The following is a 24036-nucleotide window of genomic DNA, read 5'->3' on the forward strand; positions in this document are numbered from 1 at the left end:
AGTGCAAAGCTGCACGAGCGTCATTAACAGAAAAAACGGCTTTGTTGTTTGTTCATCAAAACAATCCAGAGCTGCAGCTGAGCTCACTACATTACCACCGACTTCAAATACCACCAGTGTCACACTCTGCGTCATGAAGGCAGCCTCTGCATCATAATACTTGCATCATTATCCCATATGCATAGCTTTTGCATATTATAGGATAGATCAAATAATCTGAATGTAGTGCACAACCACTTCTTTCTCGTGACTGGGTTCCTTTAAAACCTCTGGAAAATTGACTTGAAATAGTAAATGTGTATAAATGGTAAATGGACTTGAGCTTGTATAGCTCTTTTCTAGTTTAACTACTCAAAGTGCTTTTACACTGCAGGTCACACCTACACATTCACACACTGATGGTAGAGGCTGCTATGTAAAATGACCATCAGAAGTAACTAATCCCATTCATACACACTCACACACCACCAATGAAGCAGCAGGATTAATTTGGGGTTTGGTGTCTTACTCAAGGATACATTATGCAGCTGCAGGAGCAGGGAATTGGACCCCATTTCCAGTTCAGAGACAACCTACTCTGCCAGTAAGTTACAGCTGCCCCTTAAGCATGTACTTTGCTCTAATACACTTGTCCATTGTGGCAAACTTCAATGTTAATGTCTTGCACTGCTCGCACATGGGGATTCTGAATCAATTCACTACTTTCTACTTAAACCAAAAAGACATAGGATAGTGAAATCCCAGAGACACACCGGGTGTAAATAGTTTGAATAACATATTTGATAACCAGTTAATATAAACAACATCTCATATTTTGATCCAACCCATAGACTGTAAATATTAATGGGCGAGCGACGTAACCCATCTGTTACTGCAGGGGGCTTTGGAAGCCCATCGATGGCAGTCCCCATGCTGGAAATGCTCTAACTCTCAGTCAAGCTAACGACAGGCTGAGAGCTGGAGCTGAGGCGGATTTTAAGCTTCATGACAAACTGTTACAATGCGCCCGTCCGTCAATCAGGTCAGCTACACTCCTTATTGTGAAAAATGCTTAGCCTGTACTTCATAAAATCAAAATGAGTTACCAAATAAAATGTAGCCCCATAATGTGTGTGTGCCATTAGAGACATGGGCTAATCAGACCTATTTCATGTTTTGAACCAGGCTGTAAAACGGTGACACGGTGACATCACCCATTGGTTTCTGAGGAGGCTATTTGAAGCCCATCGATTTCAGTCAACCAAGATACATGCAAAGAGCTGGAGCTGAGGCGGGCCTTAAGCCTTCTGGCAGACAGCTACAATGCGCCCATCTGTCACTCAGATCAGCTATACCCTAATTATGAACAACTCTTAACCTTAATAAAATCTAAATCAGTTGTAAGAAAAGGCCTCTGACAGGGTATGACAGGGTATGCTGATAAAGACAAGAGCTATTTAGACCAAAACAGTTTTTGAACCAGGCTTTAAAAATGTGTATATCTGCTGTTGAAATGGACATTTTAACACTGCTTCATTTCTCAACAGCAGTGGCTGCCACTTGCATTAGAACGGCATTTGAGCGTCCCATCCTGAGCGTCATTTCAGAGTCAAATGGCACTAGTGCAACACATATGTTTGAGTTGAGTCAGAACTCCAGAAAGAAGGAGCCCTGCTATCTTCAAATGATTCAGTTTTTCCATTAGCATTTGTTAGCAGTGTTAGCAATTTGTCTTCAGAGCTATGAATGAATTGCTGATGGCTGTAGTGTTAGCTTTTACTCAATTATTTCTGAACTAAACTCCTCCCTGCTTGACATGCACACAATTAGACAAATAACAGCCAGACCAACAATCCTCCAACCTTCAGTTGACAAGCATAGTATAAAACTCAACATCTGCAGCCGTCAGTTATGAATCACCAGCACTACATGGCTGTCTGACGCTTTAACCTTTTATGTAAAAACCTGAATATCTGAATTATTTCTCTTTGGCTCACAAAAGTAATTAATATATATATCTGAGCTAACCATCCCAAATTGAAACCCAATACCAGGAAAATTAGTTGAAAATTAATTGAGAAGGATTCAAATTTAGTGTGAAAAAACTTTCTAATTCATTTTAGATGCTCATTTTTATGTACCCTACATAGGACCCTATCTTAAACTGTACAAAGATCATTGTGAATTTTCGTTTCCTGTGTCTTTAAAGTAAAAAAAAGTTAATTTGAGGTATATTATAGACTGTCCACAATTGAAAACCAGCTTTGTTCTCTGACTTGAAGAGATTAAACAAACACCACATGTAAACTGGCACAAAGGTGAGGATGACATGTGGTGTCACTAAATCTCGTCTCTTCCTTACGAAAAAGCCCTGAGGGAAGAAGACCTAAACTAATTTCTCATCATCACACAGGGAAACCCTTCATGTGTCAGACTGTGTTACCTGGTTTTGTGCTTCTCTGTGGGTGCACGGTGGAGCTCTCGTAAACTCATTACCAGCCTTCCTCTGTTGACAGAGAGAGTCTCGCTGCTGACCCATCTGTTGGGGCTGAGAACATGCAACACACACATTCACAGAAGATACTGTACACATAGATGAATGAGATAACCGAGTACACACCATCTGATGCAGCTGGAATACCCTCAGATAGTCATGTGCATGTTGTGTATGCATGTGTGCGGCGTGTAGGTTTCCATACACAATAATGAAACATTCAGCTGAGCATATGGTGTGTAGATGGGGAGACAGAGGGAGAATTAACCGAGCTTATCCGGTGACCCAATGGCTGTGAATGCAACACCGGTGTTGTGATCCTTTCTGCCTGTGTGGGATATCAGGTGACTGAAGGGAGGGAATATAAAGCCTCTCATTTCCACAAAACAAACAGGATCATTGTCTGGAAAAGCCTGATCTCACCTGTGTGCGTGACGAGAGATAGCATGCAACACAGAATGAAACCCTAATGCAAAGGCCTAATCTGCTGTTTACATGCCAGAGATGTGTGTAATTAATGAGCGTGTTTATTCTGTTAGTGCTGATGTCACTCATAAGCAGGCCTCCTCTACACGTTTGAGTGATCTCATCTGCCCAAAAAATAATAACAACAGCTGTATCTTCATGCATATTCTGTCCTCATTAATCTAGCCATACCAACAGCTGATTGGATCCATAATTATGATAATGACAGTGCGAGCATCATGACTTGGCAGAGGCACGTCATTGTAAGTGTGAGCAGGAGATTACAGGTTGGAGGAGCATTTAGCCTCTGCTGCCACCTGCTGCTCAAAGACAGGAACGGTCAAATCAAAAGGTGGATGTGGATCATCAAGTAGTTAAAGAAATATTCTCTTTAAGTGTATTCCCTTTTACACAATAATGTCCTTAAGACAATAATGTTTTCTCCCTTTTTTGTTCAGTCTCATGCCATGACTGTTGTGATTTTGTGATGTACAGCCGTGCCCATCCAATTTATTATCAGACATCCAAGAAGTTCCAAGAAGCACAAGAGATACATTCTTAATCTATGTGACAAAACGTTAAGAACATCCTGACATTTCCCACCTGTCTTTCATCAAGCACTATTAATGTCAGACACTGCATTTCCCATAATGCAACCAGTGCTGTAAGATTTGTCCCTGTATGGTAAATGTTAAAATATTTTTTAACTCTATACACTTTTCAGTTGAATTAGTAGCTTGATTAAGATTGATGGCATACACACCGTTGCCACATTTCTTGCAGTGTAATGTTTTTCTGTAAAATATGAAGCCACAACCAGCAGCCAGTTATACCTTCAGCTTCAGGACTGGAAAAAGATGAAAAACCTTAAGAGCCCTAAGAGGACATCCATCAAGGCATTTTATCTAAGAATATTTCCCCTGATAAATGAGTGCATTTAATTTGTTTCCCTTGAGATCTCAAGTAACTAACAGGTTATCATGGGAAACAGTTATGTTATCCTCAGATAATAAGATCATTGAACATCTTGAGGAAACAAAAAGTACTCGCTGGCTGCATGTCTGCATCCTTATCTAGCTCTGTCATGAGCTGATAACCTCTAAAGCTAACAACTGAACACGTCTTTTTCTTTTATCCGTTAAGTGTTTTAACTGAACAGAGTTATTTATGGCATGAATGTTGTTTGGGAGCAGTGACTGATTTGTTGTCTCCATGGAGCTGCTGTAGAGATTCCTTTACCCAGGTGTCAGTCTCTTTGTTTAGTCATTTTTGGGAAGCAAATTAATACTTCCTACCTTCCTTTGTGCTAAGCTAGGGTGAAATATGTTAGCATCTTCATATTTACTTCACAAACTGAAGAGTTTTTTTAAACTGTCTCATCATCTCGACAAAAAATATCATGACTGTGTTCCCCAACTGGCAGAAGCAGGGGCGCTGGTGGCGCAGTGGTTAGTGTGCTAATGGAGGCTATAGTCTTCAGGTTCGAATCCACCCTGTGGCTCCTTTCCCGCAAGTCATTCCCCACTCTCTCTTCCTGATTTCCAACTCTATCCACTGTCCTATTACTCTATTAAAGGCACAAAGAGCCAAAAAAAAAACTGGCAGCTAGCTTAGCATAGCCTAGCATAGAGACTGGAGAACAGGGAACCAGTGAACCTGTTCAAGTCCTAAAGTAAAACACATATGTATCCCTTTGATTTAATTCATAAAAAAACTATTTGTTTGAAAATGTATCTTAGCTTAGCCACTGTTAGCTTAGCTGTAAACACCTCAAGGGCTCAGCTCAACACTAAAGGAAAGAGTGGTGTCCATTTTTTCATCTAACTCTTAGAGGCAAGTAAACATGGACTCCAAACTGTACTAGTATTCATTCAAAGTATTAGTTTTTAATCACAAGCTACAGAGGCATATTGCTGACACTCTGGAATATAAAAATGAGGATCAGTATCACGTCATAACATGAAAATATCTTCTTATAACAATAAACGTATCGAGTTATAACATGATTCGGATCCTCATTTCTATATTTCAGAGTGGCTGCAATACGCCTCTGTAACGAGCAAAGTGAACTCTGATCAGACGATCCTGGGATATCTTCTGAGACTTCACCAAACGCCTCTGGATCATGATGAGAATTTACAAAAGTATCTCACAGGCTAAGTTACCACGGTTACTTCTGTGTAATCAGCCAGGCTTAATGCATGCTACTCTCGTTTAAACGGGCTCATTAACAAACACTTCATCACCCAAATACTTGTGTAAAGTCACTTTTATTTATTCTGATTCATAGAAGCATTTTTAGAAAATATACTCATGTCCAGGCTGCAAAATTAGATTCAAACTGGACCCACTGACTGATCTATATACTCTTGAAGAGATGGGAGAGCTAAGTGCATGAAAACACAATTCTCAATCATCAGCATACACCAAAAGCATACTTACAAACACAGTTATCAAATGATTGATTATCACAAATAAAAACATGATTGTTAACTGGTAGAGTACCACAATGGTTAGTGCAGTTGTATAATCAGTATATACACGTCCATGTGAATAAATACAGTACAAAGTCACTTTAGTCGTCACAGATTGTCAGTAAAAGACAGGGAGGGGGTGAGGAGACACTCTATCAATATTCAATTTTGCACAAATGCTTAAAACATGAGTTCATGGTACAGGAGAGACATACAGTAGAACGACTGTGTGTGACAAGTTCCTTATGTCCTGCAGCTCACACTTCCCCTATGTCTGAGACAAAACCATACCAAGTTCAACCGGTTAAAAAACAGAAAGCATACAGTACATGCATCTTCAGCAACAAATGGATTAAAAACTAAATAAATCTGCTGTCGGGTCTTTGTTAGTTCAGTGCACACAGTCTTAAAAGCTCGTCTCTCTCCAGTCCTCCAAGTTTAAGTCTGTCCTTCCTGCGGCGCTCTCATAACGTCATAAAGGATCTCTGTTTCCAAGCTGGGGACTTTCATAACCTAAACAAAGCAAAGTCAGTGTCAATACATGACTTTAAAGGTACACTTTTCATTTGTTTATATGCAATAGGCAATCGATCAAGTGACTATGTGTTACCAGAAGCTGTTGTCCCACTTTAGACAAGCTAATAAGTAGTAAGCTCTGAAGACCAACTTCAGGCAGCTACCAACTAGCCTGTTAATTAAGTGAAGCAGGTATCAGCTACATGATCACATCAAAGATAAAGACAGGGCTGGAAGTAGGGTAAATATGGGAAACACATTCATCAGTTTAACACCAGCACTACTCTAGATGGTAGACTTCATAAAACCTTTCGCTCCTAAATCCTCAACAGAGAATCTAAACTGGATTCACATTGATCCGTTGGCAGGTTACACATCCTAAAAACAAGGATGATGTTGTTTGTTGTCTGCTTGAAGTGATTATTTATTTATTATCAATGACAGTCTATGATAATTGATGTGTTTTCAGCTTGTTCTGGGGCCCTAAGTGGTCCTATAAATGAGGCCCCTAAGTGGTTCCATAAATCAATCGATTCAGCTTTAAGCTTTCCAAACGTGGACATAAAAGTTTTGAAGCTCCTTTGTGGAACTTTTTATTTCTTGTGTTTCCGGCACCCTCCTGTGGACAAAGCGGTCTGTGCTGATCCTTGCCTGTAAATTAGTGATGTGTTTTTGAAAAAAAAAAATATATATCTTCCTGCTTTCTTTTCACTGTTAAATGTATCCCTCACTGTGAATCTGTGATTTGAAAGAGGAAAAAGTCTGTTTCAGCAGCATGTTTTTTTATCACTTTGACATCTACATTGCGGCAGCAGGTTCATGCATAAATGATGATATAGAGATAATCAACTTTGTTAATGTGGGTCTTGTTTGCTTTTGTAGGTCATTAAGAGGCATCAGTATCGATTTCAGTCGGTTTCATAACCAGCTCAAAACTTCTCACATGAGCTTTAATGAGCAACAAACAGGACGACGCTCTCTTAAACAGTCCTTGCAGCCTCAGTGTGTTTAAGAAAAAAGAGTGATAAAATGCATTTTGTGTTTGACATCCCCACTTGAAGCTTCACATTGCTAAAAATAACCCCCGGACAGGGCACAGAGGACCACTTTGGTTTCACATGTTCTGTAGAACTGGCTCTAATGCCATCATCTGTGACATGTGGAGCCTTTTATCATTCTCAATGTGACGGTAATTGAGTCCCTGCAGCAGGTTTTTCAAACACAGTTCTCTATAACAGAGGTAATTGGCAGCAGTTTTGACGCGTCATTAGCAACCCCTCGAGCCTCAGAGTTTCCATCTTCAAAACCCGTGTAAAACTGATGATGAATCAGCTAAACATGGCTGCCAATTATTTCAATAATAGAACATAGTATCAAAAATGAATCAGTTTCAGTTAGAGCAGGAATGATAAAAGATCCTTATCTAAAAAAAAAAAATGGTGGTGTTCTCATCTAATGGCACCACTTATTCCGGCAGTGTCAAAACCAGCTGCCAGCTGCAAAGAAATGTTTGAGGGGAAAAGTCTAATTATGTCTTTAGATGAGGTTTCATCACTTCTTTGTAGCAGGACAGGCATGCATTCAATATGTAAGGTATGACTCACACATGATGCTATAAATGTCTACAGATAAGTTTTACAAAAAGTAAGGTTTCAAAGTAAGCTGCTTACACTTCTGCTTAACTTTTTGCATTAAGTTAACTTTACCAAGTGATAATAATCCTTAAAATCAAAACTCTAATATATCAGACACATTGAATTTTAAAATGTTATCAAGCACAGATTCAACCTGCCACACGGCGGTCATACCACACATATGAGCAGGAGGAGAAACAGATACATACACCTGGTCCCAGCAGGGTAGTCCAGAGATCTGTTTTTGTACTGGGGCAAACAGGGTTTTTTCACAGGGAATCTGCGATCTGAAGACCTCTCCAGATCGTAGGGGCTGTCCCGCTCCATGCCTGAGGGAAAACCGCATGGCACAAACACAGACACACACACAGAGTGGAGTTTGGGAACTGAGAGGGCAGGGTTGCAGGAAAAAGTTACACACAGCTGACAAGCTCTACAGGCGGCTCAAGCACATCAAAAAATAAAGAAAGCTCGTGCTGTTTTTTATTTGATAAATCATAACAAAGGCTCTGCGTCGTTGTCATGAATTATGAATAAAAAAAACTGCATTTTGGAGTGAACTTCATTCAGACGGCCATGTGTAAACTAAACAGCATGCGTTTGGGTATATTACAGTGTTTGAAACACAGCAGGGGGGCTGGTACCATAGTGTCAGACAAACAGTACCTGTGTCAAATGAGTTGGACTTCCTGGTGTGACGTGATGTCGCTGGAAATCCATTTCGGCCTTCTCCATCGACTGGGTGGAAAAAAAATCATAATAATAATAATCATCATAAGCACAATCTTACTCTGTCCATGTGGCCTTACTGGCATCAGGAACATTATAAAGTTGTTCTGTCATGCACACTTGTTTTTATTATCATCTAGATTTAGATCTACTGTCTCTCTTTTGTTGTTGATAAAAATCAGTGTTACCTGGGCTGACATCTTCTGCAGCCTCCATCCCGTGCTTGGCAGAAGCAGGGGGGCTCTCCCTCTCGGTGGTGATCTCCTCCTCAATGATTGGTGGAACAGGAAGCAAACCCCTCTGCTCATTGGTTGTTCTCTCACCCGGACTGACAGGTGAGGTTTTGGGAGGGGTCACAGATTTTTCCGGAGAGGTCCTGTCTCTCAGGACGTCGAGGCTTGGCTGAGGAAAGGAACAAAAACATTAAGTCACGTTTCTCATCAGAGCTAGCTGAAATGGGTGTAGCTTCTTTATTGTTTCTCTTTGTCATGCTGTACACTCATACTTTATTGGGTATAAGGGGACGCTGCCCCTCTGGTCCTCTCGCTCTCTGCTTCTCTTCACGCTTCCTTTCACTCTGCTCTTCTTCTGCTTCCAGCCTTCCTGCCTCCTCTGGTTAAAGAAAAAACACAGAGCTTACTATGAGCTGTCACAGCTTTGTTGGAAAATTAAAAATAAAACCCCCTAAAGCACAAAATGCTGGAACACATGTCATGAATGTTCTGTGATTGGAAGTGCAAGCCTCGGCTAGACTGCGACTTGAAATCATGAGCGTAAAGTAAACAACAAACAATAAAAGTCCTCCAATCACTGAGCGGGTTGCTGGTTGATTTCTGTTAAGAGCCCTGAGACTTGTTATGAATTAAGTGCTGCCCTCTTGATTATGCTTACAGTTGCAAATGTTTATGCAAATGTTAACACTCATGTTTTAAATGTTGATGGGTTGTCTCTTGGATCAGTGGTAAATCCAGTTAAAGATGAAGAAAATAGCAGCAGCTTCTGTTAGCATTTCTTTTGCTGTCCAATTATAGCAGTAAGGCTGGGAGTCAGACGAGGACATTTTCTCCAGTTTAAATGTCAAAATTCAGACTTTCGATATTGATTTTATGTCTGGCCTCCAGCTATTGCACCAATCTTATAATTCCCTTTCAAACCAGAGTCTAGTTTATAGCTTCTTTTGAAACTGAGGTTTGGCTCATTACTGAGTCTGGACCTGAAACGAACAATCGCTCTTAACAGTGACTCTCTCTCTCTGTGAATACCTATGGTTCCTTTCCTCTGTTATAGCATCTCTACTGAATGTTTTTTACAAGACTTCTTGCTTAAATGTGCTTATTGATGTTGATCTAATTGAATCAGCAATCAAGATTTGATGTGTGTGTTTAATTGTTTGTTCGGTCAATGAATGAAATAAACTTATAAAATAAAGATCGAGGATACTCAGATCTCTTCTGGTCTTAGTTGAAGTTCAGGGGTGAGTGAGTCTTTTCAGTGGCAGCTCTGCAGAGCTCTGTCCACTGTTTTTTAAAAACAAACCCCATATAATGCATTTTGCCTTTTGTTTCAGGAGCAAAGTTCTATTTTTTCATCTTTCTTCCTTTAATATTGGTCTTCAGGCTTTTTAGTATTTGAATGTCCTGTTGCTGAGTGTTTCACTGTGTTGTCTTTCTGTATGTTTGAACATCACCTCTGTTGTTTTAAAATATGCTTTTTAAAATGAATTTTCATATCATTGGTTTGGATTGATTAGGCTATTTAAAAAGTTTTGCGTAGACTTTTTAATCTGTAAACAGAATTTAAAAAAAACTACTGACATGCAGATCTGATAATGCATTGTTATATTACATGGTGTTTATATGTTAAATCAAATATCTGAAAACATCAAAGAAGGGAAACATTCAGCATTTTAACATCAGAAAATATATTTTGTTGTGTATTATAACAGAGCAGCAGCCATGTCTTCATCTCCTGTTTACAGTAATTACACTTCAGCATACTCAGCTATGCTAATAACAGTTCACATGATAAATACTTAAATATTCATCATGATGTTGTAAATTAGTTCTTTCTATACTTGAACAGTTTAAAATGGAGCACAAGTTTACATAAAACACTACACAACTACACCAGCTAGAATAGTTGCAGTACCTAAACTCTCCTGCAGGTGTCGCTGCCTCATAGCAACCAGACTGGGCTTGCAGCCCTGTGGAGGGGGCTCTGGCCTCGCCCCACAGGGGGCCACGTTTCCTCCACCGCTCTGTCCGTCCTCGTCCATCTCAGTCCTTGCCTCTGTTAGGGGGACGATCCTCTCCTGCCTGCCTGCCTCCATCTGTCTGTCCGTCTGCTGTTTGGAGGACGCCACGTGGCCGTTGGTCCGGGTTTCTGCGGGCGCATCTGAGACGGTGGATGATCTGTCAGCATCGTCTGCATCTTTGATGTCACAGGTGCTGCTCCCATCGGAGTCCTCGATTTCTGCCCCGATGCAGCTGTAAACCATGCTGACCAGGTCTGTGGACTGGATAATCATTTGAAAAAAAAGTTCTCAACCCATAAAGAAGTCAAATATTTGCTTTCACATGATAAGACTATCAGGCTAGAGTTATTTTTTGTTGCTTATTTTAGCGTCCCGTGTTGAAAACAGTGGTGAAAAATCTAGCTAATTCAATTACACCTAAATTAAATTGCTGGGGATGTCCTCAAATCCGCACAAGGATCAGTGAGGATCCCTGGACTCTGCTTTGAGAGGCAAAGGGATTTGGACGACTGCGTGACTCTCTCTTTTTGGATGTGTGTGTGCAGAAGTGTCTGTGTATGAGCAGAGATTAAAATATAGTCCTGCACAACTCTGACAACACAGTGAAAGGCTGGGAATAGCAGGTGGTGGGCACATCGTGCAGCTATGTGCTGTGTCGAGTGAAACTGGAGGATTGGTGAGTGAGAAGTCTGCAACTGAAATCCCTGTTTTTCAGTTGGATCAGAGGCAGACAGAAGATAGTTAATGAAGTAATGGCTCATTTGCATTCACTTTGAACAGTTGGTTATGCCAGATTGGAGCACTTCTCCACAGAGGAGTAAAGCAAAATGTGCCAAAATGTTTTGGCTACTCGGATGTGTGTCACTCCCCCTGCAGAGGTCACAGTTTCCTCGAGCATTGCCCCCTCAGAGCTGGTCAGGACTCAGTGCCAGTGGCGGCTTGCTGTCATAAAAGCGTGAATTTTGAATTCTAGCTGACCGGCTGTCACAACACACTCACTGTGAATGTCCCCGAAGGCTAGGCAGTCCTACCTCCCACTACCTGTGATTGAAGGGTACCTTACCTCGCAGCTGGAAAGCATGTGCTGTCCACAGGGACAACATTTCTGCTGCAGAGCTGCTACTGCTAACCTGGACTTAATGACATCGAGTTTACCTTAGATAATGGCCATCCATAATCACATACTGAACTTAAAAACTGCATTTTTATTTGACTTTCTTTGATGCTATCTGACATCTCTGTATGATTCTTTGTGTCTCCACATGTGTCACTTTGTGTCCCAGTTTCAGGTTTTTTTGTAGTTTCCATGTGCAGGTACTGAAAATAGGATTATCTCTTACAGTTTTGCCTGCAGTTGTTTGCTGTTGTCAGTAAATCAATTAAAATATGCATCTCAAATTGGGTTTATGTCAAGCTCTGGATACCGGGTGTTGAGTTAAAAATAATGGACATGTTTTCCCTTTTCAGAGACATATTCTACAGATGTACTGGTAAGTTGTAGTAAAATGTGTTATTTGTGATGGATGGCTTCTCTGACCTCTTCAAATGGGCTCTGGAATAAAAATCAAAGAGGTTCTAAGATGCACAAGCTCTGCTGCCCAGGCGTAACACTGTACCTGTCTTTGGATGAGGCAGGGGGGGCTGGGACCCCTCATCCCAGGCACACCCTGCATGGGCCGAGGTGAAGGCATGGCCCCGTTGGCTCCGGGAACTGCGCTCTCTGGCCTCCCAGCATCCTTCGGGTGCTGAATCATCGAGTAGACGTTCTCTAAGGCGCTGCTGCAGCAGACGGACAGAGACAGACCCAGGAAATTTGGATGAGTCATATTTAATCACATTTATGAGCGGGAGGTTTGACCTGAGAGGAAAGGCGGCTCTATGCTGACCTCACACTGACTAACTTTCCAACTTAATTAAACATAAACAGTTTTTACTAATACAACAGAAAGATTTGATAATGAACAGGGTTTTTTTTCTACAGTTCAGTTCAGTTCCAGCTACTTTCTATTTCACAATATGCCAAAGTTAAAGGACCAATCTGTAAGATATCTACCAAATGAAATCATAAAAAGACCTTGTGAAATCATGAGACATTAAGGAAACATGATATGTTGAAGTGCTGGCTTCTCTGTCAACAATGCAGCATCCAGTATGTGATGCTTCTGAGCTTAGAATCCAGTCCTGAATGGTTTGTTTTTGTTTTGAACAGAGACGGGAGGGGGTTTTAAGAGCCTGTATCCACATACAGTGCTTTCTGCACTTGAAGCGCTCACAGCAGCGTAGCAACGCAAATCAGTTGTTGCAGATGCTTTTTTGTGCTCAGGGCGCTGAACTACATTGGTGGTTTTGTATTCAAAACGAGCGCTGCCATCGAGAAAGCACTGTCAGTGCACACAGGGAACTAAGGCACCTTCAAGCTGTCTTTTTGGACGCCCCTCTGTTTGCCAGGCAAACTGCAAACCAACAGCAGCGATGGAAGCAGGAAGGTGAACTGGTTGAATTTGGACTGCAGTACCACTTTTAAACGCTAGGTGTCAGAGTTACATATTGCTCCTTTAATTCTGTTTTACTCCCACCTTCGGTTGTAGACATTCAAACAAATGTGATGTACTGGGGAGCCTAAAGAAGGCGGCAAAAGCTTTCTTTTTGATTTCTCAGCAACAGTGTGCAGTTTAAACACTTCAAACCATTGTCAACTACTTGAAGAAGTGTTTTCTGTCAATATCAGCCCTGAAGATGATTCATCTGTTCTTTTTTGCTCCTCTTTCAAACCTCTGTAAAACTCTGCCTCGGTGTAAGACAGACACCTGGGCGAGAGCAAAGTTGGTCACCAGCCGAGGCGATGAGGTCACCAGTTTTCAGAGACACTTGAAGTTGAAAATGTAAGCACCTCGGTCAGCTCTCACATGGTGCCTTATCTCCTTTATGTTAAACTCTTTTAATGGTGAGGTCCACAAAGAGTGCCCACTGGGTGCTATTCTCTCCCCTCAGCTATTAATATGTGTGATTCACTTCTTTAAATTAGTTTCTCTTCCTGCACTTTTCAGCTAGACTACTTTTAACTGTTATATAACTGCAGTTTAAAAGTACCCAAAGCCAAGACTATAAAGCAAAGGAAAACAGTTGGAGAGAGCGAAATATTTTCTTCCATTTTAAATATTTATGAAGCTGTGAAGTGACGTTAATGCCTGCGCTGGATTAATTTAGCAGCTTTTTTTATTCTCAGGGTCTGGCTGCACTTAAACATTACTTGGGTCCCCTCCTGCTCGGTGCTGCATACTCACTCGCAGTCCTGATTAGAGATGGTGGAGTTGCGGTTCTTACGGAAGCCGGAGAAAAGGGACAACACGCTGCGTCTCTTCTTCCTCCTCAGTGACTGGGCCTGGTGGAGGGAGGACAACTGACTGAAGAGGAGAGACAGAAAAAAGAAGAGGAATAAGAAAGCTGAGTAAGAGAAATGATGATATATCAACCATTATTGAACAGTATACATGTTCTATATGAACCATCATTTGTTAAAGGACACCAGTGTGAACAGCTGACATTAAATGGGGTCCTTATGCTAATGAGCCATCTGACTCAACTTTTTTTTTCTTCCCTGGGTGCAGATGGTTTAGTTAATCTGACAGAAGGAACAGTTTATGCTGCCTCAATTAATCTTCTTCCATGCACTGCTGGTGAGCACTCGGCACACAATGTCATGTAGCTATGTACTACGACATCTGTGGGGATGGGTTCGACTTATTTCTGAGCTCCGCTAGCAGGGAGAGTAAAAATCTGCAGGCTCATGTGGTATGCCACCGTTCTTCTCTTATTGGGCAGGTTTAATATGATGACTGACTGATCAGAGGAGTGCACTGACGGTGAGGCACTTTTGTAAATTAAAAAAGCTGCTGCTGCTAATGTGGAAAATCTTGTTTGAATCTGACCTGTGGCTCCTCCCCCCCCCCCCCCCCCCATGTCATTCCCAACACTCTCTCCCAGATTTCTGACTCTATCTACTGTCCTGTCACTAAATAAAGACAAAAAAAACCAAAAACATCTTAGTTCGACGAGTCAGCCATTAATGATAATCTCACAATATCAACCCACATTTGAACCCATGAAGAACACATAAAAGGTCATTTACTAACACATCTGAACCTGAAACCTGAAATGGTTTCATGTGTCAAATCTTCAAAACAGCCCTTTAAAGGTTTGATCTACTCATAATGTCTACTCATGTCTATACCCTCTGAAGTCTTTCAGATTCCCTGATGAGCTGCTTCTTGTGCATTAGATTGAAAAGCAGTTCAGCAGCAGCCCGCAAACTGAATCACGGAACGAACGAGATCTAAAATCACTTACAGTAAATGACATCCAAATAAGCAGTGAGTATGTTATCCCCTTTTCTCTAGTCCATGACCTAAACAGCTTCTATATGTAAGAGGAGGAGCCGGTTGTCCTGTCCATGTAAACCTAATGTAAACATGGCTCCGGCAAGGATATACTTGATTTCTGCTGTATTTATCTGTAAAATGTCGCACATTCTTCCTTTAAGTCAAACTAGCTGTCCACTTTGACAGACACCTTGAAGAAAGTGAACCTAAGATGTAAAGCTGTGAGCTGAAAACCTGAGGAGAATATACTTATGGGTTCATAACTTCAAACAACATTTTTCATGTATAACAACTAGTTTGATTCATTATTTATTCATGAATGTTGACTTTAAAGTGACCTGTAAAGATCAGACCCTCACTGGACGACACTTTTACGTGCAGTGCTTCATTAAGGACTTCATTGTGTTTGCAGTAAACTTTCACATCATGTGCCATTAAAACAGTTCCTTAAGTCTGCCTTGAATTACCGTAGCTGTTTTAATTAAAATAATACGGTAACTTTTGCTTCTTAAATATATTATTGCTTTGCCACAGATCTGTGCACACACAATCTGCACTTCCTTGAATCCAGAGAGAGCACATAAACAACTCTCAGTGACCACTGGGCAGTTCCAAAGGAAATAAGTTACTGGACTGTGACGGTAAACAAGATGATTTATTTCACATGATGGGAAATGTTTTTATTATTAAACAAACAGATCTACAATGAGGCCTCTAGTCGCTGCAAATGGAAGCTCTCCACTACATCTGTCCCCGAGTGCGCTGTACATTCATCACTAATATAATTACAAGGTATGAGAGGACTGGAGCTGGAGACCGTTTAATGCATTAAGATACGTGTTGAGCAGGCACTTCAGTCTTATCTGGATGAAATGTATGAACTCAATGAGATGAAACACTGAGAACATGCTTTAGCTTATTTATAATGATTAAAGATCACATATTATTCCAACCAGTTTAAAAAAGTCTCAGAGCTCCTCAAAACATGTCTGTGAAGTCTCTTCTTAAAAATCCACTCTGATCCTGTATTTGATCATGTCTATAAACCCCTCTATTTCAGCCTTCTTGCTCGCTCCATGACCGGTGGAGAGGCAGACTCAGAGGGCAGAACAAACACCTAGCTGTGGGAGTGTCACCCACCTGGGGGAGGGGTTACTGCCCTTTGTGATGTCACAAAGGGAATATCTCCAAACGTCCTGTTTGTGCACACATTTTCTGAAAAGTGGAGCAGGCGAAAGACGGAGGATGGATTTTTCTCATGATTGAGGGGTTTGTAGACAGACTAGAGACACATTAGTGTTGGAAAAACATTGTAAAGTGTATTTTACATAATATGTGACCTTACACAATTAAAGAGCATCGTTTAATGAAAAGAAAGTGATAACTTTATAATGATTTAAAAGTCACTGTGTTTCACGGTGATGATGAACTCTTTGTCCTGTTATTTCCTTCAGTGCGTCGATTTGCTCTCTTTTCATCCCTGTGTTATAGTCTCTTTCTTTTTCTCCTTTGCTTGCACAATGTTGTTGTTGTCGTTTTTTAAATTTGTAATTCTCATCATTAGATCAGCAGAGATAAACTATTGGCTGGATGTGCATTAGATCCCACATGTGTGTGCATAAAATAACAATATAGGCAACACACCTTAAATGTGCGACTTGAGATAATTAACTCAGAGAAACTTTAGGTACTCGTCACATAGCTAACAGTGAGTGAGTTAGAGGAACCTTTTCTGCCTCATTTATTGGATATTGTGCAATTTGTTATTCCCAAAGGCAGAAATGAATCGGGACAGAAAGCTTGTCGGGTTTTCTTCGAATAATCTACAAACTGCAGATTGAAGCTTTTAAAATGCAAAACTTAGTCATGAATGAAAGTATCTTTAAATCTTGAGTGCAATCTATCGGGTCGGGGATGTGCGTCAATGTTTTTGCTGATTATTTGCACTGTTTTTCTATCTTTTTTTTCTGTATTAGTTTGTTGTTAAAACTGTGTTAAACTGTTCTGCTCTTGACCAGGTCCCTTTTTTAAAAGAGCGTTGTGTGGGAAAAAACTGAATTATATTAATGTTGCAAATCAAATAATTATACTCAAAGAGCTGACTGATGCTGCTGACGGTGAAAAAGCTGTAAATCATCAATTCTAAACAATGTGCAGAAAGATGCTGAACTGCTCTGTAGTGCTAATGGAAAAAGAAGAGCTCTGCACAAATTCACTGAGTTTACCATGACATCACAGACGTCATTTGATCATTTGTTATATAATGTAAATAAATACCAACACTAATAGCCCCAGGTTTAAGTTGTCTTGTTGTTCTTGTAATCACAATCAAACATCATTATGAAAAGTTTATTCTATTAAACCAATACAAAACATTTCACAGGGTTGTAACATCATGCTGCTGTCGGATTGTCACCTCTAAGATACTAATGTAAATATGATCAGGTTTAGCTGACACTTTAGATTTGCAGTACAGTTCATGTTTGTGCTCCATTCGTGTACGTGTGCACTCCTCAGGAGGCCACTGTTCTTATGATTTATCCATCAAATCAATAAAGTTTTAATGTTTCTAAAAAATTAAACTGAATCAGTGACCCAACCTGTCAGGTAGAACTCTCTTGCTGTAGAAGTCAGGTAGTCCATCCTCCAGCATACTGACTCCTCCATTCTCTGAGCAGTGCTACACACACACACACACACACACACACACACACACACACACACACACACACACACACACACACACACACACACACACACACACACAGGACCGAAAAAGAGAGTAACAGGGGAACAATGAATCAATCCATGTTGCCAACTAAAGCTGAAAAGCTGACAGAAGGTTTATTTCATGTCGGATGGCTGGCTGGTTAAACTAAGTCCACTGCCAACAGGACTGTTTGTAAAACAACTCCTCATCATGCCGCCCTAACAGGGTTTGTACCGATTTAGAAAAAAGCTTTCACAAAGTCTTAAAACAAACATGCAGCTGAGTTCGAGGCTGCCCTGCAGCCCCCGGGGAGACAGTTGTGCATGATTAGCATTGAAGGCACAAAGACACATGCGCCAGCTTCCTGCTTTAAAGGGACCTATTTTTGGACTTTCAGTGACATGAAGAACAAGATAAACACAAAAAGTTAACACAAAGCAGTCCAAAGATAAGTCGGTTTGAGTGTTGGTACAGAAGCTTGGCTATTCATCGCTGCAGACAGGGCCAGTTGTATTTGTAACTTTGCTTATTTTAAGAAAGTCCGACCTAAAGACTAATGCTATAATAAGAAAATGCAGCAGACTGATCAGGTGTTTAGGGTCAGCTGGCTTTGAAAAAGACAACAAATACATATCAAAATAAAAAAAGAGCAACTCTGACAGCAGGTCTGACATACTGTTTACTGTTTACCGTGTGTACAACAGCATACTTTTATGGACCAGAGCATACAGAGGAGAAACAAACGTTTTATGGACTTGATTCAATTTACCTGAAGAGAAATTGGAAAACCAGAAAGGCTGAAAGGACATTTTTGGTCAAAGTAAGTTTTCTGATCTCACTGCTTTTATTGAATAATGACTGAGTGTCTGACAACCTATTGTTGGCATGAAATGTTTACCTTAACTAAACACACTATGTGTCAGAGCTATGTGTCAGACAGATGATGTTTGACATGAAACCATCTCTGACTGGGTTACAGTTATATAAAAATTCACATTCAATTCATCGGTCTGTCTGGAAATAATGAAGTTCACTTACACACTATAGAGCTGAACGGCTCATCAGTGAGCTGATGTCAAATATAGCATACACTGACATCAACATTGGTTGTTCGGTTGGAAATGAAGTGGTACACCTGACCTCGTCTGCAGCGATGTTCAGTCTATCTACTGTGAATAGAGTATAAAGGTGCCATAGTGACAGCATCTCCTGTGGGTAATACACTTACTATTTACAATCCCTCACACCAACCCATTTTAAAACAACAACAGGTCAGTTAAAACTTTCATGTTTCAGGAGTTACCCTTTCAAAGTTTTCTGTCTCAAAAAAACTCCAGGGCAAGTTCTTTCTGTCTACTGGGGGAAAAAAAGGTCAAAGGTCACTGTTGTCCCATGTTTAATCAACTCACAGACTCTGGGGGAAGGTGCCCTGGTCTGTGTCTGCGTGGTGGGCGGGGCCTGACGTGGGTCACGTGACGCAGGGGGGAGCCATTGGTGGGGAGGGTGGACAGACACTCCCATGATGCCGAGTGGGTCAGAGAGGCAGAGTGCGGAGGAGCAGAGGGGGTCGGAGACGAGCTGGGTTCATCACCAAGACCTGCGACGAGATCAGACGGATGGTTAGAAAAAAACAAAACATTTTAAGTGATGCTGCAATTTTACTATTCTTTATGAATATTAACTTTTTTTAAGGTCTATTTTTATGCCCTAATTTTAGAGACAGGACATTGGATAAGAGCCACAGGCCAGACCTGAACCTGGGCCACCCCCCGCCTGGAGGACCACAGCCTCCGTGCATGGAGCGCACAAACTGAACCATTAAGCCAATAGTGCCCCGATCATATCATGTTTTAAGGTGTAGCCTTTTTTCACTTCCACAGCTGAAGATGCAATAAATTAAATTAGTTTGAAATGCCTTTCACTTAAGACGTTCTTAAATATGATGAACAACGATAAAAGTAATCATAACTTTTTGAAAGGTACGTTCAAGACATGTCTTAGTGTGCCATGAGATAACGTCTAATGTGATTTTTCTCGGCATAATTAACACTGAGGGACACAATGGGACAGAAATGTCTCTGATACCCTCACTAAATGTTACTACCTTAAAAATAGGTTAATCCTATTATTCCAGGTCATTTTATCCTAAATTAAATACACTGATTTAGCATTTAGTGAGAAAAGTTAAACCCAGCTTATAGATTAAAAACATGTTTTTGCACACTTACTGAGGCTGAGGAAATACAGTTATTTCTCATCTCAGGACAAGAAGGGAGAAATAAACTTTGAATATACAGTTTGAACACTTGAGGTCACAATAACTCACTCAGTCTGGTGGAGACGGGTCGGATTCTTCTGGTCCTGGAGCTCCTCTTCTTAATAGCCATCGTGTCCTTTTGTTAAAGGGGATTCAGGAATGATTAGCAGTGAGTTGATTTTTTACATTTCTAAACAAGTAAACACAAACATGACAACCACACACAGCAGGCCTACATCATTAACACGTGGTATTTGATGAGTTTATCATGAATACATAATTATGCAGTCATCAGGAAAGTGGAGCAAAGCTTTCATAAATGTGGGACGAAGTGAAGAAGTGTGAAAAGTTGACACAGAATTACTTTAAAGGAGGGCGATGCTGTTTAATTATCATTGATCTGATGAGAATCAAATAGTGGATATATTAAATGGAGCTCAGCGTATGTTTAAGCAGGAAGACTGGTTATATTCTCTCACACATTTATTCAATTTCTTCATTCAACGTAGCCACTCCCTCTCTTCCACTTCCTCCGTCTCCCTGCTCTGGTGATCAGCTGATTCTGGGCGTTTACTCTCTAAGTAATAATCCAACCCGACTCTGCCACAACCTCTCTCAACTAATCATCCTGCCGCGGTCAAATTTTAAAACCTATTCTCTCTCTTCCAGGGTCAGTTTGTCTTTTCAGTGCAATCGCTGCGACCCTCCTCCGCCCCGATCTACTCCATCCCAGCTCAGCAGAGTTCAGATACAGCGTCAGAAAGCCACTCCTCATCACATCCTGCATTCTTCTATCACAACCACCACCAGCGTCTAGACTCCATAGGGGGGTATCCTCTCCTGCTGTCGGCCTCATTACCCCTCCGAGTACATGAAGTCATCATGATGGAGTCTAATCCCTACAGTCAACTATCACGCACATGTCAAAAGAAACCACAAACACATTACAGGCATGTTAGACACTTACGATTCCCAGGTTGACCCCGAACTCCTCGTCAGTAAACTCCAGAGACTCCTGGAGGATCCTGGACTGTCTGACTGTGCGTCTGCCCGTCCCGACGTCATCCCAACGCTTCACCTGAGACACCTGCCGTAGCTGATGCAACACACACAAAACCCATGCATGAACACACACACACACACAAAAAGACACACACAAGCATGGTAAAAAACACATAATGATGACATCTGGAATGATATCCTATGGCAGAGGTTTCCATCCTTTTGTGACTTATGACCCCACTTTGACCTCACAAAACTCTGGTGACCCCACACATTCAAAACACATTTTACATCATAGTTTTTATTCTACTGTAAACATTGACTTTAGACCGCATGTATATTATTGTGGAAAGAGGCAGGAAGTGTGCATGAGCGTGCACCGAGTGCATGGATGAGAGACAGAGAGACATACTGCAAGTTTGTTATGGTGCGTTCCATTTGATCTCGGGAGGTCAGAAATTCCAAGTTTCCGGTCTGATACGTCATCAGGACGCCCCCCTGAAGTCGGGATTCAGACACAGAAACGCGGAGAACATTCAGTAGCCCGGGTGCAAATCCAACATGGCTGCTACATGCATCAACAGTAACGTTTGAGCTGTATCTATTGTGTTTGTTAGCAGCTTAGTCCTCTTTTTGAGTGATTAAATCAATAACACCGATAGTATTGTGCAAGTTCTCTGTGGACGGGTTGTCATTTTATTTTTGTGCACAAACTATCACTTAGTGTGTATTAGCTAACAATATAAAGGTGCTCCTGGAGGCGTCCATGTTGCTTGTCCGACTTGCTACTACAGTAGGACACGGTCAACTCGGGTGTGACGTCATTCCCAGCTCCGAGATCCGAGTTCCGAGGTAAATTAAACGCACCATTAGACTTGCCTGTGTTCAGTTCAGACTAAAAAGCCCATGCTAAAGTAGTTTAATTAAGGCAGCATGCTACAATTTATGTTTTATTGATAAATTATTCCAAATTTCAGGGGCCCCCATATGAATTCCATTAGATCCTGTGTGGGGTCGTAACCCTAAGGTTGGGAAAGCCTGTCCTGTGGCTTTAAATAAGGTGTGAAGTGTGTCCGCCCTTGTACCTGACAGGATCCCAAACAAAGCATAAGTCACAATGCATTAGTTTTAAAAGCCCATGAAGAATGAGAATAAGAAATATTTTTTGATTATGAGCACAGAGGTTGGCGTTTCAGAGGACAAACAGGCACTGCAGCAGAAACAGAGACAGGAAAATGAGATGTGAAGATAGAGGCGGTGAGTAGAATGTAAAACAGAGCAGAGCAGGCAGTGTTATTGCAAAATGTCTGTTTTTTTTCCCCCGTTTCCACCAGCTTCATTTTAAACAATTTGATTTCCCAGGAGGAGAACCTGCAGGGTCTAATCATGGCCTTAACTGACTCTAATCTAGTTTTGCACGTTGTTTCAGAGGGCAATATTCTCCTAAAAACACAGCTCTCCTTCTAACCCCTCATCCTGATATTGTTTTAAAAACACAGAAGCTCAGAGATGGTGCCGACTTCCATCATTCAAAGATACTACAAATTAAAGATACACAACCTTCTGACAGCAGGAGAGATTTCTGTTACAAAGTTTCCACACATCAGGTGTTAAGGGGTCCTCCACGCTACAGAATCTTATTTTTATATTAGACCATTGAGAAATAACAAGCTTCTGCACTTAAGTCAAATTGCTCTAAATCTGTTTGAAACACACTAAATCAAATAAATGACGCTTCATAATGTTGTTAAAGCTCCTGTGAGGAACTTTTAGTTTGTGCACATTTTGGTGCCAAAGTAGAGCGTGTTATTTCTTAAGTGGTAGTGTTAAAAAAATATCTCATCCTGCTTTCTTTGAACAGTCAATCGTATGACTCTCTAGCCCATTTCTGACGTTTCAAGCCACGATATTTACGCCCCTGTGACGTTTCTTAGTTACGAGAAAATGCCGTGGAATATGTTGATAAAGTTTGGGCAGCGAGGTCGAAACCTACCCAGCACTGCACTGCATCAATGTTTTCAAGCATTAATGACAACAATATAACAATAATCATCATCTTTCTGTAGTCTTGTTTGCTTCAGTAGGTCATGTAGAAACATCAGTAAATCCATTGTGTTCTATAACCAGCTAAAAACTCCTCTCAGGAGATTGAAGTGCTGCCTTTTGACACTCCAGTGTAATCTGTTTCTGCAGCACTCAGCTTTAAAATCTCTTGTCTAAATTGTCAGAGCTGGAGAGAGGTTTTTTTTTTTTTTTTTACATTACTCATATCTGATGTAGACGTTTATTTGTAATAAATAGAAACATTGTTATAACTTAAATAGAGTAGGGCTTGAGGACAACATGCTTGACTCAGTGACTCATCTCACTCTGGAGACGTTGACTCACAAAATGAAATCATGACATTGTACACAAACACACCACACTAATCCATGACTGTACACAACAGGGAGTCTTTAAGCTGCAGCAAGTTACTTTTGGATTAACAACAATTATTAAAAAAGAAAAAAAGAAACACCAGAAATAGAAAGTTGCTTTTAGGCATTGAAAGAAAATGTCCTTGATGCTGAAATACTGCTAAACCCTTTCAGAGTGCGGGAACAGACGTTGGACATATGGTGACCTACATGTAGAGATAGTGTGACACTTTGCAAATGAGGTTATTCACCTTGGCTTGTTGTAACTGTGAGGTTGTCCAGGCACACTGAAGAGGATCTCGTGATTCCAACAGAGAAAGGGTCCCGCAGGAAAACCCACCCCTTAATCATCTATCGTTTCTATGTTTGTTTTTTTTTATGGCAGATACTGGTGGGAAGATTTGTTTTAGGCTTGGGACAAAGCCATGCCAGATGTTTGCCTCTGCCTCCAGTCTGGGCAGTTATTTTAGATTCAGCCTGAGATTTGCTCGTCAGACAAAACTGCTTACTTCGTCATTTTTGTTCTTCCAGTTTTAGTCAATAAAGCCAAAGATTTGAGCCTCTACTTTTAGTCAAAACGTTTTCTCTCTTTAAACTTATTCAAATAGCTTCATAAAGGTATCAGAAAAGCGACAGGTTGTATTATCAGTTGTCCTTAACTCAAACACATGGAAAACCTTAAACACAGGTAAACAATCAAATGCAGCAGACACGTTAATGCGGCTG

The 24036-nt window shown here is 40.9% G+C and overlaps 1 protein-coding gene across 3 annotated transcripts in view; it reads right to left on the reverse strand.

Moving 5' to 3' along the window:
- Positions 1 to 5191: 5191 nt before the first annotated feature.
- Positions 5192 to 24036, reverse strand: part of carmil3 (capping protein regulator and myosin 1 linker 3) — a 98539-nt gene continuing 79694 nt past the window's right edge. The window contains exons 29-41 of one of the 3 annotated variants that reach the window (XM_061044004.1): positions 20859 to 20987; positions 19961 to 20027; positions 19044 to 19231; positions 17525 to 17604; positions 13830 to 13949; positions 12162 to 12321; positions 10440 to 10806; positions 8797 to 8903; positions 8480 to 8693; positions 8229 to 8300; positions 7772 to 7891; positions 5714 to 5925; positions 5192 to 5662 (exon numbers count right to left, since the gene is read on the reverse strand). In XM_061044004.1, the coding sequence (XP_060899987.1) occupies positions 5885 to 5925; positions 7772 to 7891; positions 8229 to 8300; positions 8480 to 8693; positions 8797 to 8903; positions 10440 to 10806; positions 12162 to 12321; positions 13830 to 13949; positions 17525 to 17604; positions 19044 to 19231; positions 19961 to 20027; positions 20859 to 20987 (1665 nt within the window). In that variant the 3' untranslated portion in view covers positions 5192 to 5662; positions 5714 to 5884. Of the gene's footprint in view, positions 5663 to 5713; positions 5926 to 7771; positions 7892 to 8228; positions 8301 to 8479; positions 8694 to 8796; positions 8904 to 10439; positions 10807 to 12161; positions 12325 to 13829; positions 13950 to 17524; positions 17605 to 19043; positions 19232 to 19960; positions 20028 to 20858; positions 20988 to 24036 lie in introns of all 3 variants that reach the window. The other 2 variants (XM_061044003.1, XM_061044005.1) reach the window with 2 other exon arrangements.

This window comes from Labrus mixtus, chromosome 8 (assembly GCF_963584025.1).
Source record: "Labrus mixtus chromosome 8, fLabMix1.1, whole genome shotgun sequence".
Taxonomy (NCBI): domain Eukaryota; kingdom Metazoa; phylum Chordata; class Actinopteri; order Labriformes; family Labridae; genus Labrus; species Labrus mixtus.